This window comes from Maniola jurtina, chromosome 15 (assembly GCF_905333055.1).
Source record: "Maniola jurtina chromosome 15, ilManJurt1.1, whole genome shotgun sequence".
In the NCBI taxonomy this organism is placed as follows: Eukaryota; Metazoa; Arthropoda; class Insecta; order Lepidoptera; family Nymphalidae; genus Maniola; species Maniola jurtina.
Window position 1 is genome coordinate 2,010,752 of NC_060043.1, and position 26,183 is coordinate 2,036,934.

At 40.7% G+C, this 26,183-nt stretch overlaps 2 protein-coding genes across 9 annotated transcripts in view; one reads left to right on the forward strand and one right to left on the reverse strand.

Annotated features, from left to right (window-relative positions):
• LOC123872420 (CBP80/20-dependent translation initiation factor) overlaps positions 1-24,336 on the reverse strand; it is a 44,443-nt gene extending 20,107 nt beyond the window's left edge. For 3 of the 8 annotated variants that reach the window (XR_006797473.1, XM_045916690.1, XM_045916689.1), the window contains exons 1-6: positions 24,153-24,336; positions 9,343-9,408; positions 6,226-7,044; positions 4,657-4,738; positions 3,610-3,741; positions 462-591 (exon numbers count right to left, since the gene is read on the reverse strand). Coding sequence is in view for 7 of the 8 variants with exons in the window: in XM_045916690.1 (XP_045772646.1) it covers positions 462-591; positions 3,610-3,741; positions 4,657-4,738; positions 6,226-6,357 (476 nt within the window). In the remaining variant the exon portion in view is untranslated. Of the gene's footprint in view, positions 1-461; positions 592-3,609; positions 3,742-4,656; positions 4,758-6,225; positions 7,045-9,342; positions 9,409-24,152 lie in introns of those variants that run through there. The other 5 variants (XM_045916692.1, XM_045916691.1, XM_045916693.1 and 2 more) reach the window with 5 other exon arrangements.
• Positions 11,061-14,072, forward strand: LOC123872410. The gene is made up of 2 exons (XM_045916672.1): positions 11,061-13,367; positions 13,465-14,072. Exon 1 carries the CDS (start codon positions 11,061-11,063, stop codon positions 13,221-13,223), a length of 2,163 nt encoding a protein of 720 aa, XP_045772628.1. The 3' UTR covers positions 13,224-13,367; positions 13,465-14,072.
• Positions 24,337-26,183: the final 1,847 nt, after the last annotated feature.

Consider the following 26,183-nt stretch of genomic DNA (forward strand, 5'->3'; position numbering starts at 1 on the left):
ATAAAAATCAATCCTATCTGTAATCTGTCGATAGGTTAATACTATAGCAATGATGTTATTTGTTAAATTTGTTTTTTTCATGTGTTTGTTTTTATAACCAAACCATTAACCAATAACTTAGTAACAAGTTACTTAGTAACAATGGAAAGTCAAAGAAGTCCTGTTTTCAGGACTTTTCTTTGCCTTTCCATTTTTTTTTAAATAAAATATTAGCCATGTTAAATGACTAATATTCCCCTTTCCTCTCCAACTAAGCGTCAGGCTTGTGCTAGGAGTAGGTACGACAATAGTGCAACGGGCGGGGTTTGAACCGTCGACCTTTCGGATTTCAGTCCACTCCTTTACCGGTTGAGCTATTGAGGCTCTATGTTACTAACTTACCGACAGATTATAGATAGATTGATTATTAATTTGGCCGTTAGAGACTGCGTATAGCAAAATTAGCCACATTAATAACTCACCTATTATGCAGGTCAGCGGGCTTGGCCATGGTGAACTCCTTCGCGTGGACATTCAGCTTGTTGGCAGAGCCCTGCGCGCTGGAGACTCCGCCCCCGCCGGCTCCGGCCGCCACGCCGTCTGTGCGGACACCTGGCGGTCAACGTTGGCGTCAAGAGAAGAGATGATAGGAAAGGTTAGAATGGACGTGAGACTCTACGACAGGGAGGTGTGATTGTGATCAAAATGAATGAAAATAGGGTGTGATTGTCATAAAAACGAAATGAAGTATTAAAAGAGAGATTTGTTTGTGATAAAGATAAATGGAAACAAGATGATTGTGACCAAAATGAAATGATTAAAGAGAGTGTGATAGAGAGGGGACGAAGTTATGTGATTGTTTGTGATAAAGGTAAAGAGAAAAAGATGTGATTGTGATCAAAAGGAAGTGAAATATTAATAGAGTATGATAAAAATGAAACGAAGTAATGTTTGTGATAACGATGAATGGTAAGATGTAACAGTGATAGAAAACGAAACAGAGTAATGCAATCGTGATAAAAACAAATCGGAGAAATGTGATTGTTATCAAAACGAAACTGAGTCATGTGATTGTGATCATAATGAAAATTTTTGAAGATAAAAGGTCGGGATTCGTGAAATGTGATAAGTTTAGAATGGCGATGCATTTGGAGAAGGATTGCTGAATGATTGAGTATAAAATAAATAAAGTAATAGCTTGTATTGTTTTGACGGTAGAGCAAAATCAAGGAAAATCTAGGTTTGATAGAAGAAAATATCCAAAATATAAGTAAAATTATATTTTTGTATAACATAATATGTTCCTACTTGTGTTTCTGTTTATTTTAGATTATTTTCTCAATAAAAAATTGTTAATGTTATTAATTGCTTGGAATCTAACTAAATGGCTTCCTACAAACTGAATTAACAAATTACTTATTAGATAAATCATAAACTATTATTTTATCGCCCGAGTGAGAAAATAAGGGTGCTTGTCAACGGAAGTGGAGTGGAGCGAAGAAGTGTTTAGCGGACCAATCACATTATTGAACGATCACGTGATAATTTTATCGATCGCAAAATTTTTATCTACATTTGTACGCTATGTAGCATACCTACATTGTCGCATGTGATCCAGTGTCAGCCTTTAATAATGTGATTTGATCTATTGAACGCAGCTTCGCCTGGCTTTAGTGGACAGACACCCTAATATTTTTTCGAGTCGCGATGCAAAGTGAATCAAACACCATTGATACGTTCATAATATTACTATTATTAATCAAATGCGGTAGTAACTAGTCTACGCAATTGAAATGAGTAAAGTTTTGCACCTCTATTCAAACGTAGAGCCTGTGGTAGAGCTACTTACCGAATTTTTCAAATACGTAAATCTAATATCAACTTTTCTCCAGCCCTTTCAGTCTACTTATATTTTATTTGTATAGGTATTCCGTATTACACCTAATGATGAACAACACAAGAGGCTAACTTCTGCAATGAATCACGTAATAAGTAACACACCTACTTATAATTCTTTATAATAAATTGTATATAATTAGCAAGATTTCATCGCGGAGTCGGTTCTAAATTGACGTGCGTGATGCGGCGCGGCCGTCGTGCTCAAATGAACAAACTTTCATCCAAGATTTACAGCTAAACTACAGGTTAGGGTTGCCAGTGGATACTGCAGCTCGATTGCGGTAGAATGACAGCTACAATGTCCCCTCCTCTCTCGTCTGGCTTTACAAAGATTAGCCAATGTCAAGTTTGTAGTTATTTGTAACAAGTTAGTTAAACTATACAAGTATGGACCCCGTCTGTGCCAGCGCTCGCCGACATACGCACGGCACCCCCTTAGAACGCTTTCCAGTCAACTCCAAAAGGCAGAGCACGCCCGCCAGCTAACACCAACACAGACGAAGTCCAGCTACAATATCACGATCGCAATCACCTCTGATTAGATGACGGTCGCTCACTATTGGCTACAATGCATTGTTGTGTTGCAACAAGAATAACATATTTGGCCAATAACAACAATTGCGATTGTAATAATGATTGATGCAGATTTTACGAAATCGAGCGGCTGTACTCTATCTGTCAGACGTACGGCGGGGAGGAGGAAGATGAGGAAGAAGGAAGTGAGGAGGAAGAGGTGACGAGCGCGGAGGAGGGGAGTGAGAGCGGAAGCGAAGACAGTGAGGAGGAAACAGGAGAGGAACTGGATAACAGGCGAAGGGAATCTCCTGTTACTGTAACGTCTGCCCCAGAAAGGGGAGAGTGACACAGAAACAAAGAGAAGAGATCAAGTAATTTGTAGGGAGTCAAAAAGGTGCCGATAGATTACAGGTGGATTAAAATGTCATATGCCTCATGTCCAGATTGGACTTGGTTTGTGTGCACTATACTTTTTTTTTATTCAGATACAAATTAGCCCTTGACTGCAACCTTGCCTGGTGGAAAGTGATGATGAGTCTACAATGGAAGTGGGCTAAACTGGAAGGGGTATGGGAGATTTCGTTAACCTCACTCATTTCCCTTAGGTTAACTCATTTTCCTTAGGTTTCTACACGGCATCGTACTGCAATGCTAACCTACCTATATTAACCCTCCCGTCATGATTGGCAGCCCTAACTAACGCTGTTCTTCGTTAGCCACACCACAGCAGCGTCTGAAATGAGTGGATTCGATTCGTCTGCCTGTCTAAAGTCTAGACAGTTCCGCAGGCGCTGCTATTTTCATATTATTACTTAGATATTTTATATTACAAATTTATTTAGTGCGATTAAAACTGATCGCCGTTTTACCGGAATAACTCTATTACTTCTGTTATGTAAGCTACTTTAACTTTAACATTTCGCAAAGAAAGAACCTATCAGATGTACTTACGCGAGACTGATATCAACGACAGGAAAAATCTAGACCTTACAAATAATTTACTTTGCCACTATGTCTATCGATATTAAAAATCCGGTGGGAAGTCCGATTTTCTGGGACAATAATCAGCCATTTCTGTACCAAATTCCATCAAAATCGGTAAGCGAATGGATCATGAATAGATGACAGATAGACAATCATAGTACAGTCACTCGTTTGATTTGTACATGACTTGTATCGAATTATAGGTTCGTCTTCTATTCTATTTAAGCAAACCTGATGTTTCCGTCTTAGCTTCAGTGGTGGTAACTTCAGGAACCGAAACAGAAGTGACAGGAACCGGCGACACCGACATAGTCGCGACCTGAACGGCTGGCGACGCCGCCGGTTGCGCGACCGATTGCTTCACTATACACCGAGACATCACTATCCTACACTATGCACTAAAACTAACTAATTATCACTAAACTATATTGTTTCTTATGTTTATCCCGCATTGGTAAAAGGAAACATTCGCTTGACACACGTTGCATCGAACATGCGACTGTCGACTCGTTCCAAATGTGATGTTTTGTTTATTTTTATTTTTGGCGCCAAACGCCCGTGGTGACGGCTGCCAGCATTTCCCGAGGTGCAACGTTTGAGGTTTGCATACGTTTGCCGCGAAGGGAAACTGCTTGAGCCTCAGAATACATAATAGTACAGTGGTACTTGAACTAAGGCCTTTTTTTTTTTTTTTCGAGGGGGAAATCTTCATAAGATACCCACTCGGGTTATGTGGGATTTGTACCCACTAAAACCCCCTCGGTGGCCCTCCTCAGCACATATTGAGAGGCTCCGGGAACTCTGACGAACGTGCGCCGGTGCCTCTCTCGTGCGACGATGAACTAAGGCCCTGGTGTAGACTAAGGGCGATTACGCACTGCATCCGATCCGAATCCGTGAAAATACGTTCCGAAGTAGTCATAGAACTATGTGTATCGTAGCTTACGCACTAGCTCCGACTTCCGTCATCCGAGTTGTTTTCGTCATCCGTGAGAATATCTCGGATGTTCCTCGGATTCAAATCGGACGTAATATGACGTAGATATGTCAAAGATGTCCACTGATTAGCTTAGATTTGGAACAGATATCGCATTAGTTCGAACTAGTATTACCTAAGTTTAGCTGCCAAGCTATAATTAGGTAATACCAGTTAGAGGCCAAGTTTAAGCTAACAGAAGCTTAGATAATACGTCTACTTACTTATTTTCCACGGAATGTAACGTAAAATATAGATAGTTACTACCTACTTAGATAAATAAATAAAAGATGTAGATTCACCTGGAGGTCTATAGATTTCAAGCGTCGGTTTCCCTTTGGCATTAGTCAGGATCATACTCCGCCGTTTCCCATTGTTTGGAAACTGTGAACATAACAAAACGATTTATCATTTTTTTCTCTACCTGTCAGCTGCTTCATAAGAAGGAAATCTTTGATGAAATGAATATATTTTTAACTGATTTTAAATAACTTTTGGCAGACATCATGTATGTAGGTATGGAAAGAAAGTGGTAGATCTGGAAAGAAATCCCATACCTTATATTTTTAAGATGCAGAATTACATAATATGTAACTGCCGCTTATCTTTTTATTCCTAACTATTAACAAGTGTAAATTAAAAATTTATAACAACCCCGACCAGTGAAGGTTACAGTAAGTAGAAAAAAGCTGATAACTTTCAAACGGCTGAACCGATTTTCTTAGATGATAGCTAAGAACACTCTCGATCAAGCCACCTTTCAAACAAAAAAAATTAAATTAAAATCGGTTCATTTGTTTAGGCTCTACGATGCCACAGACAGATACACAGATACACACGTCAAACTTATAACACCCCTCTTTTTGGGTCGGGGGTTAACAATAGCTTTTTAAAACGACTTTTCTTTCACCGAGCAAAGACATGGCTCTACTCTGTGTGCTACTACTATATACTTAAATTTTTATACTTAATACTGTTATAATAATATGTATGGGTACAACTTGCCTGAAATAAAAAACATTTAATTAATCTATTTATTTTATGACTCATTTCTAAACGGTGAATAAATTGGACTATTCGTGAGTGCACTGATGGATCACGATTTATTTTCAGTCCATTGCAAAAGATGGCCGATCTAATAAATATCTGGTAGGTAGGAAGTTGGTATCATCGACTAATTTAAAACTGAAAGAGTGAGTAACCCTGAAAATTACATACATACGTGTATTATAATCAGTGTAGGTATATTCTTTATAAATATTAATTTAATTTTTTTATAAAATAAAAATATCTGCGGAAAATTTCCTGATTTTCATTTATGTTGAGAAAAAGAGATACTAGTTAATTAAATCCTATTACCTACTTATTATATGAAGTTAACATTTAAATTAGATTGTGTTATTTCACAATTATTATCTAAAACGTAAGGTCGTCAGGTTTTGCAAAGTGCGTGTGTAGGTGGATTTTCTCCCACGCTGGTTATTCTCAGGACCTTTATTTATTAAAATACAAAATATTCATATATTACGTAATTTAAAATGGAATGAAAGTAAAATCTGATCTTTCCATTGATATAATAGAACTTAGGTACATCTAGATAGGCCTACCCCTACCTATCTGTTAACCGAATGAAAAGTATTTTCATCAATCAGGATAGGTACCTACATAAACAGACGTAGGACCACATAGGACCGCGAATGGATTTTAAATTTCGCATTTATAATATTAGTATGTAATACTATGGATAGGTTTAAATCATAGACATATTAGTTTTCGCTTAAATCATAGACATACTAGTTTTCGCTACGCTCATATACTATCTCTATGGTTTAAATAAATCACGACACTTGTTAAAAAAATAAATTATGTACCTGGTTATGATGCATATTGTGATGAGACTGTGGCCGTATGAAGCTCCGTTCGCGCATGATAACGCCGGGGGTGGCAAAGTCCTGCACCCTGTAGCTCCTCTGAAGTTCCCCTACCCCTATCTGAGTCTGCATTTTGCCGATTTTTATAACACCACTATTTACAATCGATACTTTTCTTTCTCGACTCGACTGGACGGTTTACGATTTCTTTACTCTTTGGCAATCCCTACGTAAGCTTTTTTTATAATAATTAAAAACTTTAAAAGTTTTTTTTATACATTTTTTTATATTAATTAATAGATTGTCTATCTTCTTTCCTTTAAATATTATAATAATTAAATAAATACACTAGATGAATGACTAGTTTTAGATTAATGAATAGTTACAATAATATGTCGATATTATTTTGGTTAAAAAAAAATATTTACACTAATTAATTAAAAAAAAGAATTGATTAATAAAAAAACAACAATTTTCCTTTTATACACAGGCAATGTACAAAATGCGAAATACACAAACAACAAGGCTTATTACAGTTAATAAATATATCACAATTTTTAATTGTGACGTCACGTTAGAGATCTGTACTGCAGATTATTAATATATGCATATATTTTTTTAATCCTAAGCCCCCAGTCGTGGCCACGGAAAGGGGGTCTGTTTTCGAGGTTTTTCGACTTTTTCAAGAGTGGTGCAGGAGCTATAGCCTGACAGACAGAGCGATTACTATTAATTATGTCGAGGGGCCGAAAAGTGAGAACTTATTCAGCGCCTATCTCGATTCGTTTCGTTGAAGGGGTCTCCTTGAACCCCCTTTATCTGTAACAAACACAAAGTTTTACTTTAAAATGGCAAAAAAAACTTGATAGTAAATGTATCTAAATACTAGATGATACCCGCGAGTTTGTCTGCATGAATTCAGATTTTTTAAAAATCCTGCGGGAACTCTTTGATTTTTCGAAATAAAAATTTGCCTAGGTCCGTTTCCGGGAAGCAATCTATCTCTATACCAACTTTTTTAAGTGCGGAAACCAGCCCAGAGAGAAGAATCTCTTTACCAAATAGATCATGCTCGCGATTTCGTCCACGTGGATTGAGGTATTTTTAAAAATCCCATCGGGAACCCTATGATTTTCCGGGACAAAAAGTAACCTATTTCGTCTCCGAGATGCAACTAACAAAATCGGTTAGACGAATAGGCTATGAAAAGGTAGCAGACATACCGACAGACACACTTTTCCATATTTAAAATATTAGCACATTAGTATGGAATGGATTATTTTACGAGTAATTTTTAGGTTTAGCCTGAAATGCCTCGATAGGACTCGATACGCGCAATCCTCATTTGAATTATCAAACCAGTTTTGCTTTTTTTGCGTCGAAAAATGGTAAAATTACGTTTTATTCGATGCCAAAAGTAGGCAGACCGTACAAATTTCATGAACATCTGTATGTGAATAACAATTTTTAAATATCATAAAGTTATAAGTTTAGTAATTTACAAGTAAGAAGCAAGGTAAGAAGGTATTAAAATGCAATATCAAGCAAGACTGCATATTACATAATTAATGGAGGACCGCCTAAGTTACAAAAGATCGTAATTTAAGATTTTTGGGACCATTGATTAACGACGGAGCCACGCCACCCCTTAGGACTAGATCTCTTTTGTTTTGAAGTTTAGACCCTGGCTTGGGTACATTTAATATTGTTTCAATAATAAATGTACCTAATCAATTAACCTCCCCATTAGGTGAACAGACGAAATCAAACGAGTCGCAGAGAACCGCTGAATGCAAGACCGTTTGACGATGATGATGACAATGAATAAATCGAAAATAATGAATATATAATGTAATTAATCGATATTTTATTTGAATGATTGGATGAGCTAGTTTTTTGCTTCAAATGTTTTTGTATTTTAATATTCAATGCACTATCGACATACCATAAACTCATTACCAGTACTTATCGACTTATGAATATAAATTGGAATAAGTATGCGCTAGAGCAGGGGTCTCCAAACTTTGAAGCCAGGGCCATAATGATTTTGTCAGTATCTTCCAAGGACCAAAACAGTTTAAATGTTTCTGCCCATAAATCTATATTTCTAGCTAGACTAGTCGCAAAGTGCGCGACCTAAGCAAATAAGCGCTTTTTTGCATTTCAATTACTTAACGTTAGGTATTTATTAGTTATTAATATGCTTAAGCTTAGATACCTCAGTTAAGTTTTCTGCGTCATCATTTCTGTGGTTAAGTTTTACCTTGCAAGTAAATAAAAAAGGTAATTATCATTATGTATTTTCTTCTTCAACTTATCACAGCAATAGTAACAACAATAATCGGCTGTCGCGGGCCAGATTGATGACACTAGTTTTAAGCTGTCGCGGGCCGGATCGATGGCACTGGCGGGCCGCATGCGGCCCGCGGGCCATAGTTTGGAGACCCCTGCGCTAGAGCATAGGTACCTACTGTAGACTGTAGAGTCACCTCTGCGTACAGTTAGGCCGATTCGTGCCGGTATCCGTATAGCTGATTCATCAATACGGTTACCATAATCTATGCTATAATGTAGGAAAATTCAAGATAGATTTCACAAAACGGAACTTCATAAATCATAATGATTTTAACGCGTCGTTTCAACGAGATTGTCCTCGAGAGGGGAAGTGCCTACGTAAGTTTTTTTTTGCAACTTTCACTTGTTACCCTGATTTTTTTTTTTCAAAATTTAGTACACGCAGCGGCAATAAGTTTCAGTGCCAGCTTTATTAGGTTTTAAATAGCTGTACTAGGTATTCAGCCATCATTTGCGATTCTGTAATTAGAATATTATTCATGGTGTATGTCTTCGTCAACCAGTAGCCGCTCACTGCTAGACATAGTTTCCACATGCCACGGTTTTTCACCGCCTGAATCCAGCGGCACCCTACGATTCGTCTGATGTCATCTGTCAGTTGTCATCTAGTGAGTAGTACGAGACGCTGTTTACCTTTTTTTTCTCAGCCAATCAAGGGGCAGAAATTGTTAGCGATTACGATAACCATGAATACGTTTTTCTTACACAATTGGGGGCAGGACTTATCCGTGCTATACGGTTATGTGTGTGCAAGCTACTTACCGCTCTCTCGTTGTGCGTCGGCCGTCGTTCTCTGCACTCGAGACTCGTTTACTCGTATTGGATTCACTGCAACAACAGATTATTTTACACATTAAAAAACTGTCATGGTGAATGCTGTGTATAATATGTGGATTGTGGTGTGAATAAATACATAATCTTTATTAAGGTTACAAAATATCAAACTAATGTAAAGCCCTGCCTCGTGAAGAAGTAAAAATTTTGTTATAGAAGGCAGTGTCACTTTTAATAGCATAGGTGGACTGTAAAAGGTACCACTTAGCTAGTTTCAGCATGAAATTGTTTAACCCATGAAAATTCGATTATTATTTTCAACACAAGAGAATCCTGAAATAAGTTATTTTCCTTTGTTGCGTGTTTTGTTTCAAAACAAATTGTTTTTACTCATGAGAAATAAATAATTCGATATATTATCACAAGCAGATTGTAAATATACCTACTTACATACAATTATAAGTATTTGTAGAGTTCTTATTGTTATTATGGTAGAGTCACTGTAACCAAGCAGAAAGAAGCCACACATATTTCCTTAAGGGGTTGAATGTACCCCTGTCTCAGTTTTTCTTACTTTCGTTTTAAGTTTTTACACTGATTTATTTGCAAAATTATGTTATTTATAAGCCACCATATTTTACACTATAAAGAAAGCCTTTGAGTACGTAAATCACGGTGCAATAGGTAAGAAATACCTAGGTGATACTATTGTCTTCAATATACTGTTAAATACTGTCGAGCAACCGTCGAGTAAATAGGTAGGTAGCAACTTTTTCTTTATCTTCGGTCCAATCCAATCGAATCCAATTTAGAATACGTTAACTAGGGTTTACCGTATGTATAACACTTGTAAAGTACCTAAGTACCTATTTACCTACTTAACCAATAACTTGGTCTATAACTTAAAATTTAAAAAACTCCCGACACAATAACCTCTATAAGAAACTAGAAAAGAGCTGATAACTTTCAAACGGCTGGACCGATTTTCTTCGATTATAGCTAAGAACCTCCTGTCCTGTACCTCTTGCATCTAGCAACTGCTCTTGTATCTGACACCGCATATCCACCTATAATGGGGAGGTCTACTGACGCTGTGTTTTCTGGTGTGGGATCGCCATTTTAGCACCTTAGGAGTGGAACTCAACCACAGCCCCAACGTCCATCCGTCCACGGAATTATAAGCTCCGGCCCGTTTTTTCTAGTTTTTAACCGACTTCCAAAAAAGGAGGAGGTTCTCAATTCGTCGGGATCTTTTTTTTTTTTTTTATGTATGTTCCCCGAATACTCAAAGAGCCCTGGACCGATTTGGAAATTTTTTTTTTTATTTGAAAAGGTATACTGTGCAGGTGGTCCCATATAAATTTGGTGAAGATCTGATGAATATCTTCGGAGATGGAGAACAGAACTCCTCAATGGATAAGAGCAAATTGCTCGCGATCACTGTAATAGCTTAGTAAACAGTAGGGTTTTAACTGGGCATACCATATTATAGTACAGTGGGGCCACTAAAAATTGTGAAATAAAAAAATTTCAAAAGAAAAATAAAACCGACTTCAAAAACCAAAAACACTAAAAAGTAGAAAATAATTTTTGTTTAGCTACTCGTGTAATGTACCTAGGTATGAAGTCGGGCGAGCTTCACTCTTGGATTTCTAATTTTGTTTTAATGTGCTCGCTCGACTTCATACGTAGGTACATACTAGCGAATGATCTGGGTTGTAGCCTATACCAGGCGGCTCCTAGACATTCGCTGGTTCGGCTATACGAGGCACCCTTCATGCAACCGGGCGGGTCGGCGGGGTTGCGGATCGCCGGCGTCCTCCAGGACCCTGGACAAGAAGGACTGCTACGGTACCACTCCCAACACCGAGCAGTGTCCAAGTAACCCTTTCCCGTGTTCCCCCAGCCTACTCCTAAACCAAATGTCCTATCATAAAAGTCCCTCAATTAATCCTAAACTCCCGCACACTCCACACTCACTTACACACAGAGACACACACAAACACTACTCAGATAACACACAAACTTTTAAAAAACAAATGGCGGATCTTAAAACTAATTTCGGTCTCCTGGTGGGTAGCGGCTCAGTGCCCAAATCCCACCCTGGCACCCAGGCGACGTCTACCGACGGCGCCCAGGGCCCAGGCTGCCCCACCGTATCAGGAGGGGGCAAAGACCCGCAAACCATCGGTTCGACAATGATGAAAACAACGACCTCGGCTACTAACATGGACATGTCCTCCCTTGCCGAAGCGATCCCTGTGCCTGCCAGCGCAAGCACATGGACGCTTGTGGCCCCCAAGCAAAGACGGAAAAACAAGGGGAACAGGACAGACAGACGGACACGAAAACAAACGGACACACAGGCAGACGAACAGACGGACAAATTGAAAAACAGACCGACGGACGGTAGGGAAAACGGAGGCGGGAAGCGAAAGGAACCCGACTGCCCAAGCGCGGACGCCAGCCACTTGGCCGGAGGAAGCAAAGGTGGAAGCGAGGGACGACCCCCACTAAGTGGCGGCCGGCCTTCTGCGGACACTGGCGCAACCCCTGGCTGTTCCGCAGGCGAACAGGCGAGCGGGCAGGTATCGGCCCCCGATCGCAACCCTAATGCCTCGGGGAAGTCGAGCACCACCACTGTCGGGGCTGGGCAAACCGCAGTCGAGGACAGGGGGAACGATGGTGGTCACACTGACCCCGACGGGAACCCAATCCAGGCGCGGGGCGCAACGGGCCCTGGCGGTTCCAACACCGCTCGACCCCCAACTACAACAACAACAAAAACAACATCCAACAAACCAACAGATAAAACAGACGCAACAAAGACCTTGAACCCACCTAAAGCGAGGGCACGCCCGCGCTTTAGGAAGCGGAACAGGGGACAGACAAAAGACAGACAGGACCCCGGGACGTCATCGAGTCAGACGAACAAGAAAAGAGACAGACTTGACGACACGATTTCACCCAGGGGGGAACACAAACGCGCACGGACTGACGACAGACACACCCGAGATGCGAAGGGCTCCTATGCCACAGCAGCCCAATCGCATCTGAGCGTCGCTGTAACCACCACCCCCAGAGTTGACCTTACCCAAGATGAGGCGAATGCCATTCAGGCCCAGATACAGAAGGCGATTTTCGCGGCCTGTATCGAGCCTCTGGCACCAGGCCAAACCCGATACGCCCCGGCGTTTGAGGGTAAGGCCTTCCTCAGCGAGGGTGTACTAAAAATGTGGTGCCACGATGACCAAGCCTGTAACTGGCTCATAAACGTGGTGCCAAAACTAACATCACCCAGGAGCGGAACAGGGCTCACTGTGATAAAACAGACCGAAATCCCAGTCAGGGTTAGGTCGGGACTTTATGTCCCTGACTACGACGGGGAGATAGGCCAGCTACACCAGGTCCTATCTCACCAAAACCCATGGTACGGAGTGTCACAGTGGACCCTGTTCAGCTACCGTAGAACAACCAGCAGCCCTCCTGGGGTGTTCCTAATATTAGGAATCCCCAATGTAGAGCTGCCAACGATTCTGGCGCGCGGCAGGAAGGTCGCCTATTCCACGGGCTCCATCTACATCAGGTTCTTCACGAGTGAAGGACTGAGTGATGTACCGCCCGGGCATGACTCAGCGCCTGAAACTCGAGAGGAGCCTGATGCGGATCGGGACATGGATGTGGATGGACCAACCGGCCAGCTCCCAGTGACACCTGAGCCTTCCGTGAGTGCTGTCCTAGACAATATCGAGGAAGTGCTGGCGGACTCCCGGATCAATACGAAATCACGGGAGAGGAAGGCGACACACAACGCTCCAGACGCAACAGCCCCCGCCGAACAACCACCGGCGCAGAGGGCGACAAAATAAAAATCATCCAGACCAACCTCCAGCACAAACATCTCGCCACGGCCACGCTACGAAGGCAGCTGGAGGTTGAACCCGAGACCATCGCACTGATCCAGGAGCCGTGGGTCAGGGGTAAAACCATATGCGGTTTCGGAAGCTGCAATGGTAAGATCTTTTCACATTGCAATGACGAAGCACCAAGAACATGCATTTACATTCCGCGCTGCATTACAGCGTCACTACTAACACAATACTGTTCCAGAGATCTGACAGCAGTAAAAATAAAAAATGGAATACAACAGGGCGTGGGACTACCACCAAGACCAGTGGTCCTAGTCTCACTCTACATGCCCATAGAAGACCGAATACCAACAAAAGAACTGGTGGACCTCACAACACATTGTGAGGACAACGACATAGATCTAATTATCTCTGTCGATAGCAACGCACATCACAACCTGTGGGGATGCACAGCCAACAACAAAAGAGGTGAGAATCTCATGGACTTTCTACTAACAACCAACCTAACAATTACTAACAAGGGCACTGAACCGACTTTCGTGTCGAGTAGGTACCAAACCATAATCGATCTAACCTTAGCGTCAACCAGAGCTGCAGACCAAGTAACGAACTGGCATGTCAGCGACGAGCCTTCGCTCTCCGACCACAGGCGGATATGCTATGAGCTAGATCTGATGATAACCCAACACGCACCAAAGAGAAATCCAAGGAAAACTAACAGACTAAAATACAAAACCTTGCTAACGCATCAGATAGGTACAAACAAACCTAACGACATCGACGATATCGACAACATCGAACAAAACGTAAACAAACTAACGGAGTGCATTAAGACAAGTTATGAACAAGCTTGTCCTCTGAAGAAAATCAACACAAATCGACTGCCAAAAAACAGCTGGTGGGGCCCAGATCTGGAAAGAATGAGGAAAAACCTCAGACATCTTTTCAACAGAGCAAAAAACACCAGACAAGAACAAGATTGGGACAACTACAAGGAAGCCCAATACAAATACAACAAACGCGTCAGAGAAAAAGACAAAACCGCGTGGCAAAAGTTTTGTACAAGCATAGAGTCGAACGACACTGCAGCCCGCATACGTAAGATTCTAGCAGACGACAACACCCGCACACTCGGCTCGCTGAGGAAAGCTGACGGAACATACACGAAGGATGACAAAGAAATAAGCGAAACGCTCATTGAAACGCATTTCCCTGGCTGTAGAATAGTAGACTCAGCAGACTGGGAACACAACCTAGGACACCATCCCACAGATGAGGATTGGGATCTTGCTAACAACACAGTCACGCGAGATAGAATCAGCTGGGCTATTGACACCTTTCACCCTTTTAAATCAGGGGGGACCGACAAAATTTTCCCTGCACTTTTACAATGGGGAAAACTTCAACTGACACCATGGCTGGAAATAATATATAAGGCCTGTATAGCATACAAATATATCCCAACAGCCTGGAGAGAAGTAAAGGTAGTCTTTCTACCAAAACCTGGAAAGAGTGACTACACTTTACCAAAGTCCTTCAGGCCTATCAGCCTTACATCATTTCTACTAAAAACACTAGAGAGACTGGTTGATCGGTATCTCAGGGATGGAACCCTAAGACATGTACCCCTACACTCACACCAACATGCTTACAGCACTGGCAAGTCAACGGAAACCGCTCTGCATTCCGTTGTTGGCAAAATTGAACATGATCTAGAAAACAAACTATCAACACTGGGTGTCTTCATTGATATTGAAGGAGCTTTCGACAAGACAACCTTTAATAGCATAGACAGGGCCTTGGGACGATACGGGGCGCCAAGAACTATACGCAGCTGGATAAAAGCATTATTAGAACTAAGAATCATACAACTAGATATCAACGGAGTCACAAAAGGCATAGTAGCGAGAGGCTGCCCTCAAGGAGGTGTCCTATCACCAATCTTGTGGAACCTAGTAGTTGACGACTTGATAAACAAACTAAACACAAGCGGATTTTACACCATTGGTTATGCTGATGATCTCACCATCTTAATCAGTGGAAAACTAGAGAACACATTATATGAAGTCATGCAACGGGCATTGCGCGTAATCGAAAGATGGTGCAATGAAAATGAACTCACCGTAAATCCAAAGAAAACAGAGATGATTCTGTTTACCAACAAAAGGAAAATAGAGCTAACCAAACCACCAACTCTGTTCAACACAAGCCTCAAACTGTCAACTGAGGTAAAATACCTTGGTGTGACTCTGGACAGCAAGCTCAGCTGGAAAAGGCATACAGAAGATAAAATTAATAAATCGCTTACGATACTAAACCAATGTAAACGCATGCTGGGGAAAAAATGGGGGCTTAAACCAAAGATAATAAAGTGGTTATACCTAGCGGTAGTAAGAAGCTCATTAACATACGCCGCTTTGATATGGTGGCCGAGAACTCTTCTTACGACCGCCCAGCAAGAACTACAGAAATTTCAACGACAAGCATGCCTCGCCATTACAGGCTGCATGAGTACCACACCAACAACAGCACTTGAAATCATACTGGGGATCCCGCCCCTACACTTACAAATCAGAGAAGAAGCAACGCTCGCAGCCTTGAGACTGAAAACCTCAGGTCTATGGAAAGAACAGAACACAAGGCACACTAAAATTCTAGTGCAAAGCATAACCAAAGAACCACGCCTGGAGTGGAAATGTGACAGAACCAGGAAACAACACATACTGGACAAACCATACAAAATATATCCAGAGATAAACATAGATACGAAGTCAACACGGGATGCAATAGAAGTGTACACCGATGGATCCAAAACAAAAACTGGCACAGGAGCAGGGGCCTACTGCCAAGAACTAAACATGAAAATAAGTCACGCACTCGGTAAGGACAACTCTGTCTTCCAAGCAGAGTGTGTAGGCATTACAACCGCAGCCATAGCAATGGCAAATCGACAGGTAAAAAACTTTAAGATTAACATTAACTCAGATAGCCAAGCTGTTCTCAAAGCTTTGGCTAAATTCTGGACAACCTCCGAACTCATACAAGACTGCCATAAGGCTCTGGAAACACTCGCCATGTCGAATGATATCACCCTACGGTGGGTCAAAGGACATGATGGGGACCAGGGAAACGAGGCAGCGGACGCATTAGCACGCAAGGCCACGACGCTGAAGGTGACAGGGCCTCAGCCTATTGTACCCATACCCTTCAGTGAGTATAAAACTTGGTTGCATGAACTAACACTTAAGGAGCATTCCCAATTATGGGCAAACGCAACTGACTGCAGGCAAGCCAAAGAGGCTTTCCCTAACATAGATATACGACAAACTAACAAACTACTCCGCCTGGACAAAGGTAAACTTAGGAAGGTGGTGGGACTCATAACAGGGCATAGCCCACTAAACAAACACCTTTTCGTTATAGGTGTTACCGACAGTCCTCTGTGCAGGGCCTGCATGGAGGTCGATGAGACGCCGACACACGTGCTCCTGGAGTGCATGGTCGTGGCAGAACAACGAGAACGCCATTTGGGTTCCCCAACCTCACTCCATGAAGTCCTCGGCAACCTGGGCGGTCTACTTGGCTTCTGGAGCGAGCTTGGATGGCTGGAGTGAAGACTTCGGCGGGGAGGGGCAACGCACGCACAACAGACGGAAACGTTTAAGTGCGGAAACCAGCCCAGAGAGAAGAAGAAGAAGAACTACATAAAGATAGATATCTCAGACTTTGTTCATCGCTCAGATGATCATTTAGCGCTAATTTACCGAGATTTTTCCGAAACAAAAATTAAGTAGAGATAAAATAAATACGTGACTAAATTATATCTCAGGACTACTTTTATAGTAGTTTATTCTGTATTTAATGAAATGAAAATATTATGTTACATTGGGATAGCTGTAAGTATGTAATATTGTTTTTGAAAAGTATGTAAATACCTACCTACTTTATATTTCCACTGTTTAGTAGGTAGGTATGACATTTTTCGAAGGGCATAAATATTTAATTTGGCAAAATCTACTTTTTTCAAAATTAACTAAAAAATGTTGACGGAATAAATCATCATCATATTTTTGGTACTCTAGTGTGGTGTACACTGTACAGGTTGTAGGTAGTTTTAGGTACCTAAATTAGTTTTGGTCCAAAACGTTGTTTTTTGTGCCCAATTTAATTTTAGAGAATGACTTGTAACTAGCAGGCATACAAGATTTAAAACTCAGTTTCCATAAACTACTTTTTTGTCAAAATCCAATTTAGATCTTCTAAGACCATCTCGATTAGGTGCCTACTTAGTTTTTTTATTGCATAGGTACTTTAAAAAAAAATGGAAATTGTTCATAAAGATGGAAACTTTCATGTTGGTATCAAATTAAGTACCTACCTGAATTAAAAAAAAAATACCAACCCAATATTCCCATTTCCCTTCCGCGTAGGTCAACCTGTACAATGAAAAAACAAAATGATCCCAGCCACCAAAATTTTGTTAGTCATCATCAACTAAAATGTTCATAATATGGGAACATAGGTAAAGCTTTTTCACTGATTTCACCTCTAGTAAAGCAGTTAAATTAATCCTAAAAGAAAAATATTAATTATTACTTGTTAGAATTTTTTTTTTTTTTTCAGAATAGGTAAAGCTTGTGAGGACTAATAGCACAGTTTTCTAACAGGTAGGTACTTATTTGTTTTAAAACTGTGACCTCGATAAGGATGTTAAAGATCCTGTCCAGACTTAGGCCTAGGATTAAACCTTAGGCCGAAACCTCGCTATTGCAAATATCCAGTGGATGCAAGACATTCGGATCGGCCTTTGTGAAAATTTCAAAACTGCGCATTGTAGGCGGTGTCATGACATCACCAGTGTTTACCGTCTGATACATACGAACTATGTACATAAATAGTATTCCTATCTATATAACACGGTGATTAACACCTTATTACCCCATCTTTAAAGTTTAATTTCCCTCGGTTGTAGCTGGATTTTAAGACGTTTGTTTGTGCATCTGTGTACACATTGAGATGGCTGGGTTCTAGGTCACTGGGCACGTTCCTCGACTGCCGCAGTCTTTGTTTTGTTGTTAATCGATTTATGAGTTAATCGATAATTTATCTTTGTAATCGATTCCATAATCGGGGAATTTGGGGAAGTACCCTATAAGTTTTCTTGACAGACACGATGGACGGACGAACGGACAGACAGACAGACAGACAGACAGACGGACGGACAGACATACAGACAGACAACAAACTGATCCTATAAGGGTTCCGTTTTTCCTTTTGAGGTACGGAACCCCTTAAAACGGCTATATTTAGGTACGTCTACCTATCACATTACAGTCACCTTTATTTTTATTTATTTTAGTCATCAATAAGATATAAGATTACCCAAGGTTGTGCTGGACTTTAAATAATGCAGTGATTGTAAAATATCTACTTTTGATTTTGAACGGTAGGTACCTAGCTACCTACCTGATATCTTAGTTTTATAAAGTAGGTACTAACTACTAAAACTGTTCGCGTACTGGAAAGAGCGTACATGGCGTACAGCTACAGTCTGGTAGAGTCGAGTAGAGAGAGTAGAGAGAGAGCGAGAGAGAGAGAGAGAGAGAGAGAGAGAGAGAGAGAGAGAGACCACGGCAAAAACCATAATGGACCCGACATCGTACAGATATATAGTTAGGTAGAAAATGGCTCATGAGAGCGAATTTTTCCCGATGGTCTAGCTTTCATTTTGAAGAAAGGTGAAGGCACCTAATAATAATGATAGGAATCTAACTTATTATTATAATGGTGAAAGTTCGTATGTGTGGGTGTGTGTGTGTGTGTGTTTATGTTTATTGCTTTTTCACGCAAAAACTACTGGACAGATTTGGCTAGGAATAGAGATAGAAGACATAGGCTACTTTTTATCTCGAAAGATCAAAGAGTTCACACGGAATTTCAAAAACTAAATCTCGCTGACGCAGTCGCGGGCATCAGCTAGTAATTAATAAACTGACCTCCAGGTGCCTCTAATCTACTGGACCGTCGCGTGTCGACTTCAGAAAGTAGCGGGGAGTGGGTGGATGAGGAAGACGTTGAGCGTTCTCCAAAGGACCATGTCCAGCAGTAGACACATCAGAGGTTCACGATTCTGGTCAGCGCATTTCTCTCGGGGTTTTCGCGAGTTCTCTCGAGACTCGATATCGGAATGACGGGTAGTCATCCTACTTAGTCATTCCTGACGTTGCACGTCGCGCGTGCTACGCTCCTTTTAAGGGTTCCGTAGCCGAAGTCCTATACCTACACATGTGCCTAAAGGGTGCCAACGGGCCCTCATAACTAAGCCTCCGCTGTCCGTCCATCTATCATCGGGATGTATCTCCTTGAACCCTAATAGGTAGAAATTTTTACACAATGTGGATTTCTATTGCCGCTATAACAAGAAATAATAAACATTACAAAATGGCCGCCACTAAAATTTTAAAAAACCGGCCAAGTGCGAGTCAGACTCGTGCACTGAGGGTTCCGTACTCGGGTATTTTTCCAACATTTTGCACAATAAATCAAAAACTACTATACATAAAAATAAATAAATATCTGTTTTAGAATGTACAGGTAGAGCCCTTTCATATGATACACCACTTGGTATAGTTATCTTACTTTGAAAATTGAAACACATTTAAATTTTTTTCTTAATACATATGTTATAACCACAAATTCGTGGTTTTTAGATTTATTCCTGTACTTGTGCTATAAGACCTACCTACCAAACATGATTCTAGGTCAACGGGAAGTACCTTATAGGTTTTCTTGACAGACACGACGGACGGACGGACGGACGGACGGACGGACAGACAGACAGACAACAAAGTGATCCTGTAAGGGTTCCGTTTTTCCTTTTGAGGTACGGAACCCTAAAAAATCTGCACATATTATGTACTTATAGTATAATGTATGTACTTGGTTTGTATTCTGGAGATGGACATAGAATACTTGTTGATGCCCGGAACTTCGTCTACCTAACCTAAATACATATTTAGGTTTTTAAAAATCCCGAGTGATACCTATAGGTACCTAAATTAATGCTACCTAGTACCCTAGGTATTTTGTGGTATTAGTGTTAGTTACCAGATATTACAAGTGATTACAGTAATTTGTTGTGCCGCGTCGGTTTCAGGGGTGAGTGAACTCGTTCAATGGCCTGTATCTTGCATTGCAGCCTCGCAGGTATCTTTTGTTGCCTAAGCTAAAACTAACACTAGAATGTTTCCCAACTTTTGGCATCGTTTTAAAACGCGCAATACTCAGGCATTTTTTCGCACAAAATCAATATTTGGTAGTCGAATCCATTTTATGGTTCCACCTCAACTTTGGAGTTTGACCATTTAGAAATTGCAAGTTAAACAAAACAAACATTTCGTGATTCATATTACCTAAAAACACTTATGTAAATTTTAGATGCCTGCCTACCACCTACTTATGGGACGGACCAACAAATTCCGACGGACGGGTTTGAGTTTTTTGAGTTTGAGATGCGCCGAGGTACCTAACTAACTTCATATTGCTAGGTAATCTATACTAATAAATAAAATTGGAGTGTCTGTCTGTAATTTCGAAATAACTACCTCATATTAAGCTCATATGGTTATTTGAACGATACCAACACTGAATCACACGTTTTTAAAATTTTTGTCTGTCTGTCTGTCTGTCTGTTTGAAAAGGCTAATCTTCGGAACGGCTGGACCGATTTTGATGGGGTTTTCACAGACAAGTAGAGAATTGACCAGGGAGTAACATAGGCTACTTTTTAACCGACTTTCAAAAAGGGAGTTGTGTTTTTCTACCTATGTACACCGAAATCTCCGAGATTTCTGAACCGATTTGCGTCATTTATTTTTTAATCGATAGAGGAACTTCGCGACATTGTTTCATAAAAAATTTGGATTCCGACTCCTCAATCCTGATGCTGCAGGGGATCTGACCAATCCACGCGGGCGAAGCTGCGGGCATCAGCTAGTAAATAAATAAAGTATTAGCAATAGGTAAGTACTAAGTATTAATGTTTATTCCTGTCTTTCAATTTATATTAAAACGAAAATGTTATTTAATGCGAATATTTTAAGTACGTCTGTATCAAAAAAATGCTTATTATGTTTGCGTCTGTACTTAGGTACAAGTATTTTTTCAGTAGGTATTATTTTCGCATACCTACTTATTATGAAAATCGCACGAGCAAGTTATGAAATGGATGAAAAGCGAATTAAATAGTCCATGAAAGCAGTTGAAGCGCAGTCGTGAGCAAGGTTAGTGGCTAATGGAATTCAACACCCACCACTGACTAGTGACTGGATCCATTCATTTACTGACTATATAAAATGCCTGATAAGCGGCGTAATACCTCTTTCAATTGTTTACACGACTCCCCAAAAAAAGGGGTGTAATTTTTCAGGCTTGTAGGTATGAGTTCTTCCATAACTAGATACCAAAACAGATTTGAATGGATCAGAAGCGCCATCGTCCACCACGGTGGTCAATAGCAGATTGGCAGATTTAACATACCTTAGAGAACATAATATGGAGAATTCTCAGGCATGCCGGTTTCTTCACGACTTTTCCTTCATTCAATCAAGCTATATTTAACTAATTGTTGAAAACGGAAATAACTCTCAAAAGCTAGGGATCAAACTTTAGACTCCCGAATAACAGGGCGGAAGTCTTGTTAACCACTAGGCTACTATCGCTATTTGTAATACAAAAGTTTAAACTTATATGTGTACTTATATTATGTATATTATAGATATAGACCGTAAACTATAGCCAAACCCTATTTATTCTGAGAGGAGATCCGTGCTCAGTATTGAACCGGCGACGATAGGTTGACGATGATGATATATAAATCTTAAACCAATTAGAGGTAGAGACAGACCGCGAGGCGATATTATGAGGATTTTGTTCAATCATTGCACAATCAAACGCTCATCTAGTGCGTAGTACGTAGAGGTCGTTGGCTCCCGATATTTCACACCGTGTAAAAGTATTTAGGCCAACGTTGACGGAAGACGAGATATTCTATTTTATAAATCCTTAACCAATTAGCTGGTAGAGACTGACCGCGAGGCGATATGAGGATTTTGTTCAATCATTGCTCAATAAACGCCCATCTAGTGAATACGTAGAGGTCGTTGGCTCCCGATATTTCACCCCGTGTAGAAGTATTTAGGCCAGCGTTGTCGGAAGACGAGATATTCTATTTTATATATCTTAAACCAATTAGCCGATAGAGACTGGCCGCGAGGCATTATGAGGATTTTGGTTCAATCATTGCTCAATAAACGCCCATCTAGTGAATACGTAGAGGTCGTTGGCTCCCGATATTTCACCCCGCGTAGAAGTATTTAGGCCAACGTTGACGGAAGACGAGATATTCTATTTTATAAATCTTAAACCAATTAGCCGGTAGAGACTGGCCGCGAGGCATTATAAGGATTTTGTTCGACAGACTGCAGTCTAGAGTCGGTCACTTTCATTTTACAAGTGAAATTGATTTGCACTTTCCAGTTGTGGAAACACTTCGCCGCCATTAATAAGGTACCGACATAAATTGGTTGGAGGCCGTGATAAAGACATCCACCTCCGATTCGGGAGGTCGGAGGTTCAATCCCGGGTGCGCACCTCTAACTTTTCGGAGCTAATATATGCGTTTCAAGCAAAGGAAATCATAGATATGTAAGGAAATATGCACGCCTGAGGGTTCTCCCTAATGTTCTCAAATGTGTGTGAGGGTATGCCAAACCGCACTTGGCCAGTGTGGTAGAGTTTGGACGGATTTGGCTGGGAATGGAGATAGACTATACTCTGGATTAACGCATAGGCTACTTTTATGCCGGAAAATCAAAAAGTTCCCACGGAATTTTGAAAAGCCTAAATCCACGCGAAAGAAGTCGCGGGCATCATCTAGTTTTACATACTTTTATCAGGTGGTAGGAGTACGAGGCTTCGGTGGCGATGGTTTATACTTAGATTTAAACCAACATGGGGCTGGCATATAGGAAACCTATAAAAGCCCCTTAAAAATATTAGAATAAAAAAAAAACCATCGACGAATGTTCTAAGAATTCCGGTACGATATTAAGTCTATACTAATATTATAAAGAGGTATTTGTTTGTTTGTAATCTCTGAAAAAACTCTGAAACTACCGAACCGATTTGAATAGTTCTTTCACCTGGAAATCTACTTTATCCAGGAGTAACATAGACATAATGTAGTACGTAACGCGGAAGAAGTTGCGGATAAAAGCTAGTATCTAAGTTATAAACCAATAAAATTATAGGTATGCTATACCTACTTTTCTAGATTAGCACGCTTTCAAATTAGACTGCATCATCACTTTTTATCGAGTGAAAAAATCTTATATCGATGCGTCAAAAAATTCAAAGTTTTTACTCGATAAAAGGTATTTCTGTTTGTTTGGTTGCTGTCCGCCATATTGGAATTGTCATGACGTCATAGTCTATGAAACGCAGAACGCTAACACCACCTCATGAATTCAAAATTTCACATGGGTAGTTTGGCAGTTATGACGGAATCGACGCACTGACAAACACACTAAGTATTAATTGGTATTGGTAGCCAGATAAAAGAAAGAAAAGAAAATAAGCACATCGATCATAATGTCTAATGAGCGGAATTTACAGCCACGGCTGCGGATCTTGTCTGCGGAGACTATTAGTTAATACGCAGGAGATACTCTCTATTCCCTCACTCTGGGACGAACGCACATAATATAGGTCAGAGCGGAATCGGCGCGTCAATTTAATTCTACTAGTTGGGAAACTCGCAAAGCGCATAACCACTCCCTCGCTGCTGCATCCAAAAATATCCACCACTATATTTAGAATAGGAAATAGTAACAGTTGTTTCAGTGGGTAAATATTTGCCGGTTGACTTACCAGAATCTTGCGCGTGCGTGGTGCAGTGTTCGTTGGCGGATCCGCGTTTTTATTTCACTGAAATGTTTAGTGCCGCGTCGCCTGTCGCTTGCGCAGACTCCGGTCGTGTGGCGCCCGCCCGGGCGGTGTGCCGACTGCCGCCGCGCGCGCACTCCACACTCCACGCTCCGGCAGCTTTCCCGACCGCCGACACAGTACACACGTACTGTGCAGTGCTGCATAGTGTGTATTCAGTACAGGTATGTTTCACTTTTAACTCTTCCGCGTGGACGTAGGCAGGGTTTGAAATTATCAAGATAAATATGATAATTTATCCCTTGATAATTATCAGATCCGATTATATCAAACAGATATATTATAAGCCTAGCAATCCTTTTTAAACTGGTAAAACATATCAACATAATCAATTACGATAGACGCAAGTCATGATCAACCCATTGCCGGCGCACTACTGAGCACAAGTCTATTTTCAGAGTGAGACGGGTTTAGGCCATAGTCTGCCACGCTGGCCCAATGCGGATTGGTAGACTTCACACACATGCAGGTTTCAACTTTCCTCACGATGTTCTCCTTTTGTGTGTGTGTGATATATTTGCTTAAAACGCACATAACTTAAAAGTTAGAGGTGCGTGCCCGGGATCGAACCCACGACTTCCGATTAGGAACCGGACGTTCTAACGACTAGGCTATCACAGCTTGGGCAGCCGTCATCGAACGAGTCGCAGGGAGGTCTTTAAATATTATATCCATGCAAAAATTTGGTGCTGCAATGGCGCCCTCGCACCGGCAACCGCAGTGTTGACAGACCCTCACTAGGTGGACAGACGTAACCAAACGAGTCGCTGGGATCGTCTGGATGCAGGTGGAGAAAGACCGTGGCACCCTGACCGTAGAACCCTACAAGAGATATTTATGTCCAGCTGTGGACGTCTATCGGTTGATTATAAAGAACTAGAGGATGCCCGCGACTTCGTCCGCGTGGATTTGTTTTTAAAGATCCCGTGGGAACTGTTTGATTTTCCGGGATAAAATGCCTATGTAATTACAGAGACGCAAGCTACCTCGGTACCAAACATACAAATCGGTTAAGCGGATGGGTTTTGGGAATCCTGTGGGAACTCTTTGATTTTCCGGAATAAAGTAGTCAATGTCCATCCCCTGGATATAAGCTAACCCTGTACCAAATTTCGTCAGAATCGGTTAAACTGTTGGGCCGTGAAAAGGTAGCAGACAGACAGACAGACACACTTTCGATTTATAATATTAGTATAGATAGTATGGATTACGCCATCCGTTGCTCTGTTGCAGCGTGATTGAAGGCTAAACTTTCTTTCTGGGCTCAGACTTGAGTTTCAGTTAAAACGAGACAGGTTTATGCCAGCGATATAGGTAACGCTGTCTCGTTTTAACAGTAGGTATCTTAGTCTGAGCAAAGTAAAAGTACGCTCTACAGGGTGTTTGGTAATAAGTATATAATGACGACACGTACCCATGCTACTTTGATCTGATAAACACAATGCTGAAGTATTATGACCAAATAAAATTATAAAAATTTCCATACAAAATTTTAAAAAAATTATGTCAAAGTTTTCATGACCCTAACATGCCCTAACTCACTGAGATCATTGGCCATCTTTAGATAGGCCGAGGCTAACGATCTCAGTAATTTAAGGCACATTAGGGCCATGAAAACTTGGTCATAAAAAAAAAAAATTGTATGGAAATTTTTATAATTTTATTTCGTCATTTTACTTCAGCATTGTATTTATCAGATCAAAGTAGCATGGGTACGTGACGTCATTATATACTAATAACCAAACACCCTGTATAGATCTCAGCCTTAGGGCAGATAAAATAAAAAGACAACTTTTATATAAATTATTATTTATTAATTAAGACATTTTTATGATGATCATCACAATCATAGACTATATAGATCGAAGTCATTCTTTAAAAATAATATAAAGCATGGAAATTAAGTAATATAGCGCGCTATTTGAATGATCTGTTTTACATCAGTATCAACCCTTA

Bases quoted from the DNA above. Each gene is read 5' to 3' on its own strand.
- LOC123872410 (XM_045916672.1), top strand. From the start codon at position 11,061: ATGATCTGGGTTGTAGCCTATACCAGGCGGCTCCTAGACATTCGCTGG.